The sequence below is a fragment of the Phyllobates terribilis genome, unplaced genomic scaffold (genome assembly GCF_046119375.1).
Source record: "Phyllobates terribilis strain yellow unplaced genomic scaffold, ASM4611937v1 Scaffold_1__5_contigs__length_1240528914, whole genome shotgun sequence".
NCBI classification, from domain to species: Eukaryota; Metazoa; Chordata; class Amphibia; order Anura; family Dendrobatidae; genus Phyllobates; species Phyllobates terribilis.
Window position 1 is genome coordinate 816,131,508 of NW_027362761.1, and position 11,587 is coordinate 816,143,094.

General features: G+C 40.3%; 1 protein-coding gene across 1 annotated transcript in view; it reads right to left on the reverse strand.

The window, feature by feature from the left end:
- Positions 1-6,708, reverse strand: part of LOC141152852 (probable E3 ubiquitin-protein ligase HERC6) — a 70,641-nt gene extending 63,933 nt beyond the window's left edge. The window contains exons 1-3 of the mRNA XM_073637502.1: positions 6,315-6,708; positions 419-578; positions 34-110 (exon numbers count right to left, since the gene is read on the reverse strand). Coding sequence (XP_073493603.1) covers positions 34-110; positions 419-578; positions 6,315-6,540 — 463 coding nt within the window. The 5' untranslated portion in view covers positions 6,541-6,708. The remainder of the gene's footprint in view (positions 1-33; positions 111-418; positions 579-6,314) is intronic.
- Positions 6,709-11,587: the final 4,879 nt, after the last annotated feature.

Below are 11,587 nucleotides of genomic sequence, written 5' to 3' on the forward strand. Positions count from 1 at the left end.
GCCTACAGTGATATAAGCTTGGTGATTATTTACCTTCTGAAAGGGCAACTGTATGGAAGTGTCCACAAGATATCTGTATTATTCTTATGTCGGACAATCCGGTTATCTTCCTATGGTATGAAAAAAGGGCAATCATTAGTGAAACATTTTTTTTTTATATTATATTATCTGTTTCATGACAGTCATTCCCAACTTCATACCCTAACACTATTAGAGAGATACAGACTCTAATGGGTTACAATACAGCAAAGTATGGCAAGAGATCTTAAAACACGTATGTTATAATTTTTAGTAGAACAGGGTCTTTTGGGGACTTTAGAGAGCATCACTGGAAAGAACATATTCTCTGAACACCCCAACATAGTATAAGCACTGTACCATGTTAGTCTTTGCTTTCTCTCTGACACCTATACTGTACCTAGGAATAGGAGATTGCTGAGGAAGTTGTCCCGATCCAAGTTGTCCTTCTGATCCTTGACCCCAGGTGAATATGTTGCCTTCATTACAAATTGCCACAGAATGGTTAAACCCACAGCTCACATCCAAAATTGTCTGGGCTTCCAGGGAATAGATTTGCTCTGTAATGAATAATGACATAAACCACTATAAAAAGGAAAAATCATCCGAAAAGGATATATTGTTTAAATCAAGTTTTTATATTAAATAAAAAATATTAAGGTGAAGGTGCCAACAATTTTGTCTCCATTTTGTTTGTTTTTTTGTGAAATGATGTCCAATTTGCCTTTTTAATTCCAGTTTTTTGTGTTTTGTTCCAATGCACACAAATGAAATAAACGCGTTTTACATAATATGTGTAATGTGTAATTTTCTGGGAGAAATACTTCATTTTCTAGAACAATTTCAAGGGTGCCAACACTTTCGAACCAATTTTGGTTTCCCACCAATCATGACTAAATTAGCCAGAAGGGGAAGCACTTGGCTCCCATTGAAACTCTGGTTCTTTGTAAATAATAATCACCAACAAAGGAAAAGTAATTATTATGAATTAGAAATTGGACTGCATCCAAAATATATTGTTGGAATTCCCATTTAAAATCGCTGTATTTCTTCAAATGAATGAAGTCCAATGCATAAACAGCCACTCCGTGAGGCATAAATGTGTATAATGAAACGTCTGAAACCACCCCTGAGAAATCAGGTTGCCATATCATGTCCTTCATAATATTTCATACATCAGTGGTGTCTTTCAAATAATCAGGGGCTCTCGAGACAAGAGGCTGGAGGAGCCAGTCCATCTACTCCCTCAGAGAACATGGTCCAGAAACAATAGGGCACATGGGGCGTGGAAAGCGTTTTTTTATGCATTTTTGGCAGTGCGTAAAGTATTGATGTTATAGAATTAGTAAGTTTTAAATGTTCTTATTCCTTTTTTTGCTGAAACACACAATAGTGTTTAGTGATACACATACAAACTAAATAAAAACATACTGGTTGTTGTAGATGAACTTATTAATGTTGCATAAATAGCACAGTCAGGAGATAAAGTACCGTGCTTCAGCAACAGCTGATATTCAAGATCCTAAGGATATAATGCTACAACATCAATATTCAAAAAAACCCTTATGATGAAGATTTACCTACAGATTTTTGTTTTCCTTTTTCCATTTTGTGATTATTAAAAAATAAATAGTCGTTTTATTACTCCCATTTATTAATGCATACAACAAATCTGATTCTGATCAGATCAGTAAAAAGTAGAGGTTTAAATGCTCCTGTTTATCCTGTATATGTATATATTATGGCACTATGTGACGGAGGGGTATGGTCGAGAAAAAAGTAATAGTGTGGCATGATGTATAGGTTTTACTGTTTGTTTATGTAAAGCATTATGACTAAGGGTGCAGAGACACCTGAAACGCGTAGATGATGTCTCTAGCATGAAGATTTTATCCTTAATCCTCTGTACTATATTCACCTGAATTAAGAAACACTGTTTGCCTGTGAGCTGGATCCCTCCTTCATTCATCAGATGCATATCAAATATTTGCGGTCACGTGCCAGGCGCTGGCACCAAAGTGCGCGCCATGTGAGGGATTCACAAGTCTGCAGTCACATAGAGAGAATGCAGACTTGTAGCCTAAGGCGGAACAATCCCTTTAATTAGAGCTTATATCCATAATCCAACACTATGGTTGATATGTATAATGTGTTATTAGTGACACCATCCTAATTACCAGTTATCCTAAGTCAACAGGTAATATAAGAATAATATGCATCATTAAGAGCAAGTCAAAGTATAAAGCAAAGATGTAAAACAAGATCATTTGGCTATTGTGACCTAACGTCATCATTTTGAACAATTACTATGCGTTTCAACAACTCTGATAACTCCTTTTATTCATCAGAGGCTTATAAATGGTTTACAGTGTATTAAATACATCAAGGGACACATATCTTATTGGGACTATAATTAATTATGTTATTAATTTCACTATGAAATAAATGCATAAGGTTATACTGTATATCGTGAATTTAATGCATTATTACATGGAATGAATGGCGCTAGAATAATTAATAATAATAATAACATTACTTTGACGACTAAATGCATTATTAGACATAATGAACTTCACACTAGTCCCCTGTGAACTAAATATATTAAAACACCATAGTTGTTATTTTAACGAAATATATTATCGCTCGGAGCTACTGCCACTGTTATGCATGCACAGCATGCCGATCTATTTTAATTTCCACGGTAGAGAAGGGAGACGTGATCTCCCTGCACTACCACTTTTCTGTGGACCGCATGTCACTTTAAGCCTGCAGTCTACAGAACAGCAGGCGATGTGCTGGCGTAAGCGCAGGACTTCAGAATCCCGTTGCAGTGACGTCATCGCGCCGGGACTCTTATGTCCTGTGTGTGTGATGACAGTGTGTTGGTCTGCCCGTGTGTTGGTCTGCCCGCGCTTTGTAGGTGGACTCGTCAAGATCCTGGATTAAGTAAATCTAGAATGTTTTTTTATTATGTTTAAAACATGGGGTGGGACTGTGGAGGGGATTCAGTGTGGGGGCTACTGTGGGGGGCCCCTCATACCTGTAGGGACTACTGTGGGGGCCTTTATACAGTGTGGGAGCTAATGCGGGGCCATTATACAGCATGGGAGCTAATGCGGGGTCCATTATACAGCATGGGAGCTAATGTGGGGTCCATTATACAGTGTAGGAGCTAATGTGGGGGTTATTACACAGCGTGGAAGTTGATGTGGGGCCACTATACAGTATGGAAACTAATGCGGGGGCCACTATACAGCATGGAAACTAATGCGGGGGCCATTATATAGTTTGGGGCCTACCTTGGGGCCATTATACGATGGGGGATTATTGTGAGGGCCATTATACAGTTTGAAGGCTGCTGTGGGGGCTATCATACAGTGTGGGGGTACTGCGAGGGCCATCATACATAGTGTGGGTGCTACAGTGGGGGGGCTGTAGAACTGTGGGGGCCATTATACAGTGTGGGGACATTTATACAGTGTGGGAACCCTCAAAGAGTGGGGGCTTCTGTGTGGGTCTTTATACAGTGTGGTGGCTACTGTAGGTTCCATTAAACAGTGTGGAGGCTACTGTGGGGGATATTATAAAGTACAGATGCTACTGTGGGAGCCATTATACAGTGTGGAGGTCATGATACAGTTTGTGGACCATTATGCTGTGTTTTGGTGGAGCTGTGGGCCTATCATACTGTGTATAGTAGAGCTGTGGGCTAATCTTACTGTGTATAGGGAAGGTATAGGGGCATCATACTTTGTATAGGGGAGCTGTGGGCCCATCATACTGTGTATAGGGGAGCTGTGGGACCATAATACTGTGTATAGGGGAGGTGTAGAAGCATCATGTTGTGTATCTGGGAGCTGTGTATGGGGTGACTCAAGGGACAATATTAAATGTTAAGTTGACACTTAAGAACCATTATTGTTATATTGGCACAGTCAAAAGGTGCACATGAGCATTATTACTTTCTAGGGGCAAAATGTGGACACTGTTTTCTAGGGCACTGGCACAGGGCATTAACATTTTCTAGGGCCAAATTTAATAATCTAGAGGGCAGAAGGAGACATTTTACTTCACTTTAAGGGGCACAGTGAAGGCATTATTATGTGAGGTGGTAAGAGGAGTACTGTTTTGTTCCACACAGCAGGTGCATTAATAGAGACACATACGGAAGCAGTGGCTCAGTATTAGGCTGGAATCACACTAGCGTATAGCATCAGATGCGATATGCTAATCACACTTGGCTCCAGCTCTGCCTAGTGTCAGTGCACTGTGCTCCGATCCTCTCGCATGACAGAGAAAGTAATTTCTCCATATCCTCCATTGCCTGTTTCAGCGTATATCGGACTGCACTGGGATGACATCCGAGTGCAGTCCGATGTTTCATACGCACCTATAGACTTGTATTGATGCGTGTGAGCCAAGTATTGCTGCCAATCGCAGCATGCAGAATCGGCATGAAAAAATAGATGTGAGCTGCCCCATAGAATAACACTGGTCCGAGTGCTATGTGATATTTTATCGACTGTGTTGAACACTCAGGTGACCCCGGCCTTAGGCTATCAGAAGGATGAGGAGTTTGCAGGTTGGGAATAGATGGGGACGGAGCTGGAAATGTGAGATGTCAAATGTGTCTTTGTTGTAATCTCTGCAGACGAGTCCTGGCTGAAGAAGTTGTCATGTTGGTCTGAGCTCTAATTAATCTGCAGTTTACAGTTGCACATCTGTGGTGTTTATTTGTTGTGAAATTAGTAGCAACAACAGCAATAATCACAATATAATTTCCAATACTGAAGACAAGATAAACTATAGCTGTAGGTCAGTAAATAATAGTGTTGCATCATTCAGTATTGCAAAATTTAGAATAAGCAATCAAATGATCTCAGGTTCAAGTCCCCCAAGAAGACTAAAAAATAAATTAAAACATGAAGTAAATAAATAATAATAATTAATCTATCTATCTATATACTCAAAGCATTCCCCCGTTCTTGGTTTAAAACTAAAGAAATAATAAAAATAAGCATATTTGGTATCATCCAATTTGTGAAATTCCAAGCTACAAAATATAAAATTAATTGATCTATATCGTAAATGCTGCAGAGAGAAAAAAAACACTTTTTTTTGGTCACTGCACCTCCTTGAAAAAAATGCAATGAAAAGTTACAGGACTCAAAAAATGACGACAAAAAACAATAAATAAATTTGGTATAGCTCTAATCAAACTAATCTGGAAAATTCCCTCTGAAATGTAAAGTGCTGCAGAATATGTTGGCACTATAGAAATAAAAAATTGTTATTATAAAATCATGTTGCCGGTCATTTTTATTGCACAGTGATCACTGTGAAAACAAAACCCAAAAAAGAATGCAAAAAAAGTTATGGGTCTCAGAACAAGGGGAAGAAAAAAGTATTGGCTGCAAACTTAAAATACAATGTAAATGTAAAGATGTAGGGTTATAAAAAAAAAAGTAAAAAAAAAAATATATGGATGAGACATTAACTATTATTATACTGCTTGCAAGATCTACAACTAATTCTGCACAAAAATGAGTTAAGCTTCAAATTATCAAATTAGAAAAGTTACAGCTGCTGAAATGATAATAAGAGAAAATGTATAGTGATGCCAAAAATGAACTTTTCCCTTATGGGTTAATTAAATGGCACATTGGGAGCAAATAGAAAACTATGTATCAGATTTTCCAGTCTCCACCCAGAGAGGAAATGTTTTGTCATCTTTACTGAAGGGAAAGTGAAACTTAGCAATCAGAAAAAGGAGAAACGAAACTTGATATTTCCAGACTTTAATGTGGACTATGGACCATCCTACACAATACAGGCTCTCATCATGTTATGTTTCATAGAGCAGTGGATATGATTTATTATATCTAGATTATATTAATGTATTACAGTGAGACCACAGGGAAATATGTTTTCTGTGCTTTTTAAAGATGGAAGCATTATAATCATACATGAAGCCAGACTGTTAAGAAATGTGTTATTTCAGCACTAGCATGAGAAGTGCTGGTTTACCTGTGTGACAGGTTTGTCATCAAGCATCATGCAGAAGAAAGAGCATAAAGGAAAGGACACACATAGCAGAGGCCAGACCAGCACAGGGGACTGGAGTCAAAATATTCCATTGCTTTAACTTAGACAGTCACAGAGCTGGACCTCAAATTCAGCTGTATATATATATATATATATATATATATATATATATATATATATACACACACACACATACACATATATAGAGTGATATATATATCTCAACACATAAGGATGGTTTCATGTCTTACCTAAGGAGCTGGTATTTGTCTTCCTGCCCAATTGTCCACAGATATTTTGACCACAAGACAGAACAATGCCATCTTCTTGAAGAAAAAGTGTATGCCTTCCTCCACATGCCACCTTCCGAACAGCCATCTGACTTGAAAAGTAGTCATTTTGTCTGAAGGTAACATCTTCCTCTCCTTGGTCTATCAGACCCAGCTGTCTGTACCTGTTGTCTCCCCAGCAGTACATGTTTGCTAGCTAGAATTCCAGATGAGATGGGAGGACTGGGCTGAGGAGTCCTGGAGGTCTCAGCACACTGATAAAATGCAGCTCTCACCCACTGGTCAGATCAGCTGCCTTCAGTCTCCACCTTAAAGAGCCACACCAGAATGTGTCATAGTGTCTGGTTAATGTCAAGAATGTTTCTCCAGGTGTTCACATTTACAATTTTATAATATATGAAAGTGAAACTTATTACTTTTGACATCCAGAAACAGCTGAGCATAATATAAATTGTCATTGTTGTATTTTTTTTTTGGGGGGGGGGGGGGTGGGGGGGTGTACAGTGTAATAATTGATGTTTAGCATGACTCAGGCTCTGAAACCGTTCATCTGATAAAATCATTGTCTTACATTTATTAAAGTATTAGGACAACACTTCTAGTTTCCTTACGTCCTACCAGAAGTACAGGACAATAAGAAATTTTGACGCTGGCTATGGACCGGTGGGACAGAAATAATATATATTAAAACAAATTATTAAAAAGGATCTGTCAGAAACTATAATCTACCAAAATCATTTATATGACTCTGTAGCCAGGGGTGGATTAAGAGTAGTCAGAGCCCCGGGCAGTTTAGAAGGTGTGGGCTCCTCCAGGTACCCGATGTATCGCGTGACATATCACATGATCCCCTTTGATAGATCAGGTGATAGGTCATGTGAGTAAAACACAGGTGCTCTGGTGCACGTGTAGATGGAAAACAGCAGAGATAGCAGCACACAACTTTTTCCCTTATGTCCAGCACTATACATAACATAGCACTATATAAAATAGAGCCAGGGTGGGAGATTAATTTTCACTAGGGGCCACATGAGAGACCATGACTGTTGAGACCGAACCAATAGGCTGAAATTAATTCTGCTCAATATTAATATTAATTACAATTAATATAAACAAAAAATTCACTTAATATTGAGCAGAATTAAATATGCTGACATCCCCCTATATACCCCCTATATACAGTATAAGCCCCCACATAGCCCCCTACATACAATATGAGCCCCCACATAGCCCCCTCAATCAACAACCAAAGCGATCAACCTATGGGGCCCTTATACATATAAACCATAACAAAAAATACCCTTAAAAATTTTCTTTTAGTTAGTTTAAAAACCCAATACATACAGACATAAATGCACGCACATTGCACAGAAAAACAGCAACTTAAAAAAAAGGGAGCAGAAATGAAGGGAGATAAGGACTAGTTTTGCCCTTCACAATTCCCTTCCTGACAGCGGAGGTCAGCACCCTAAGTTTACACGGTATGGCTCCCCCCGCTCCTTGCCACTGCCCCTATGTAGCCCTACCACTACTCTAACTGACGAGGCCTCCTCAATAGGTGACTAGGCAATATGTCATGAACATATATAAATATATACAATATAGATACTAGTGGGCTGAGGGGTATATCAGAAATATGATTCAACAATTGATCAGAAAAATAACATGACAAAGTCGAAGAAGAAAAATATATGATGTCCTTGTCAAACAAAGAATAACTCTTCAGATCATAAATAACCAGTCAATTGGCAGTGCAAATAACATCACAAAACATCCATATACCTCAGTCACATTTCTATGGACTATCCATCTATATATACACACACATCCTATATGGCCCGAACAGTTGTGTACTTAGCTTAATGGCATCTTCTTCTAGCTCAGAACAAGGACAAGAAAAGGAGACCATAATGCACCCCCATAGACATCCACAGTAGTATAAGTGATCCACAGTAGAATAATGCACCCCCATAGGCATCCACAGTAGTATAATACACCCCCATAGGCATCCACAGTAGTATAATACACCCCCATAGGCATCCACAGTAGTATAATGCACCCCTATAGGCATCCACAGTAGTATAATGCACTCCCATAGGCATCCACAGTAGTATAATACACCCCCATAGGCATCCACAGTAGTATAATGCACCCCTATAGGCATCCACAGTAGTATAATGCACCCCATTGGCATCCACAGTAGTATAATGCATTCCCATAGGCATCCACAGTAGTATAATGCACCCCCATAGGCATCCACAGTATTATAATGCACCCCCATAGGCATCCACAGTTGTATAATGCACTCCCATAGGCATCCACAGTAATAAAATGCACTCCCATAGGTGTCCAAAGTAGTATAATGCACCCCGATAGGCATCCACAGTAGTATAATGCACCCCCATAGGCATCCACAGTAGTATAATGCACTCATATAGGCATCCACAGTAGTATAATGCTCTCCCATAGGCATCCACAGTAGTATAATTCACCTCCATAGGCATCCACAGTAGTATAATGCACTCCCATAGGTATCCACAGTAGTATAATGCACCCCCATATTTAAAATATAAATAAATACTCACCGTTCCTACACTCTCGCGCCGCGAGCTTTCTTGTAAAGCCCACAGGACTCGGCGTGAGATAGGAGCGTGACATCACTGGCCCACGTCATTTAAACATGCAGCCGCGGTGGTGACAAAAAAACACTTGATTGTGAATTATAATGGGGGCAATTCATGGGCCCCGCGGAGCATCAGGCCCCATGCGGTAGCCCAGATTGCCCTCATTATAATCCACCTATGTCTGTAGCTCTTTAAAAGATAGCCATTTGATCCCATTATGACCCCCAAAGTGCTGCTCCAGCAATGAGAAATCGCTTTTCAAAGGGGCTATCTGGAACTATTTTATTTGTTTATTTTGGGCTTAAGAACTAACAGGCAGGTACCGACCTGCCCATTCTGCCCACTGCCGATCTCTGCCGGCTCACAGCTGTCACAGACAGTTCTGCGGCTTCTACTGACATCACTTCGACAGAGCAGCTGCTTCTCTTCTGCTCTGTTTTGTTGCCAATGTCATGCTGATTGACAGCCGGCTCCCCATGGCCTGACTGTGGGAATATGGCTGTCAATCAGCATGACATTGGCAGTCATGCCCCGTTGACAGAGCAGCCTGGAAAATGAAGAGCAGCTCTGTTTACACGAAGCAGCAGAATTCGCCAGCAGGAGCAGTCAATGACCGCTCTGAGCTGGCGCAGGGTAGAACAGGCAGGTAGCTAGCAACTATCTGCCTATCAGTTCTTAGACCCATAGTATAGAAATAAATAAATTCCGAATTACTCTGTTAAGTTGTATCTGGAAGTGCATTGGGGAGTGATGATCCACTTATACAGTGGGTACGGAAAGTATTCAGACCCCTTTAAATGTTTCACTCTTTGTTTCATTGCAGCCATTTGGTAAATTCTAAAAAGTTTATTTTTTTTCTCATTAAAGTACACTCTGCACCCCATCGTGACTGAAAAAAACAGAAATGTAGAAATTTTTGCAAATTTATTAAAAAAGAAAAACTGAAATATCACATGGTCATAAGTATTCAGACCCTTTGCTTAGACACTCATATTTAAGTCACATGCTGTCCATTTCCTTGTGATCTTCCTTGAGATGGTTCTACTCCTTCATTGAAGTCCAGCTGTGTTTAATTAAACTGATAGGACTTGATTTGGAAAGGCACACACCTGTCTATATAAGAGCTCACAGTGCATGTCAGACCAAATGAGAATCATGAGCTCAAAGGGACTGCCCAATGAGCTCAGAAACAGAATTGTGGCAAGGCACAGATCTGGCCAAGGTTACAAAAGAATTTCTGTATTACTCAAGGTTCCTGAGAGCTCAGTGGCCTCCATAATCCTTAAATGGAAGAAGCTTGGGACCACCAGAAGTCTTCCTAGACCTGGCCGTCCAGCCAAACTGAGCAATAGTGGGAGAAGAGTCTTGGTGAGAGAGGTAAAGAAGAACCCCAAGATCACTGTGACTGAGCTCCAGAGATGCAGTAGGGAGATGGGAGAAGTTCCACAAAGTCAACTATCACTGCAGCCCTCCACCAGTCAGGCCTTTATGGCAGAGTGGCCCAACAGAATCCTCTCCTCAGTGCAAGACATATGAAAGCCTGCATAGAGTTTGCTCAAAAACACATGAAGGACTCCCAGACTATGAGAAATAAGATTCTCTGGTCTGATGAGATGAAGATATAACTTTTTGGTGATAATACTAAGCGGTATGTGTGGAGAAAACCAGGCACTGCTCATCACCTGCCCAATACAATCCCAACAGTGAAACATGGTGGTGGCAGCATCATGCTATGGGGGTGTTTTTCAGCAGCAGGGACAGGACAACTGGTTGCAATTTAAGGAAATATGAATGTGGCCAAGTACAAAGATATCCTGGATGAAAATCTCTTCCAGAGTGCTCTGGACCTCAGACTTGGCCGAAGGTTCACCTTCCAATAAGACAATGACCCTAAGCACTCAGCAAAAATAACAAAGGAGTGGCTTCAGAACAACTCTGTGACCATTCTTGACTGGCCCCGCCAGAGCCCTGACTTAAACCCAATTGAGCATCTCTGGAGAGACCTGAAAATGGCTGTCCACCAACGTTCACCATCCAACCTGACGGAACTGGAGAGGATCTGCAAGGAAGAATGGCAGAGGATCCCCAAATCCAGGTGTGAAAAACTTGTTGCATCATTCCCAAGAAGACTCATGGCTGTACTAGCTCAAAAGGGGGCTTCTACTAATACTGAGCAAAGGGTCTGAATACTTATGACCATGTGATATTTCAGTTTTTCTTTTTTTAATAAATTTGCAAAAATTTCTACATTTCTGTTTTTTTTCAGTCAAGATGGGGTGCAGAGTGTACTTTAATGAGAAAAAAATGAACTTTTTACAGTTTACCAAATGGCTGCAATAAAACAAAGAGTGAAAAATTTAAAGGGGTCTGAATACTTTCTGTACCCACTGTAGCTTCTCAGCCACACGCTTTATTTTCTGCTTAGCAGCACCATCTCCTGGCTTATTGACAAATTAGAGGCTGTGTACCAGAGCAAATGACCTGTCAATCAGCCAGAGGACAGTGCTGCTAGGTAGCACATACAGCGTGAGGCTGAGAAGTTAGAAGTGCCTCATCATGCCCCAATGCATTTCCAGATACAACTTCAAAATGCAATTTCTTGCTGCTGGA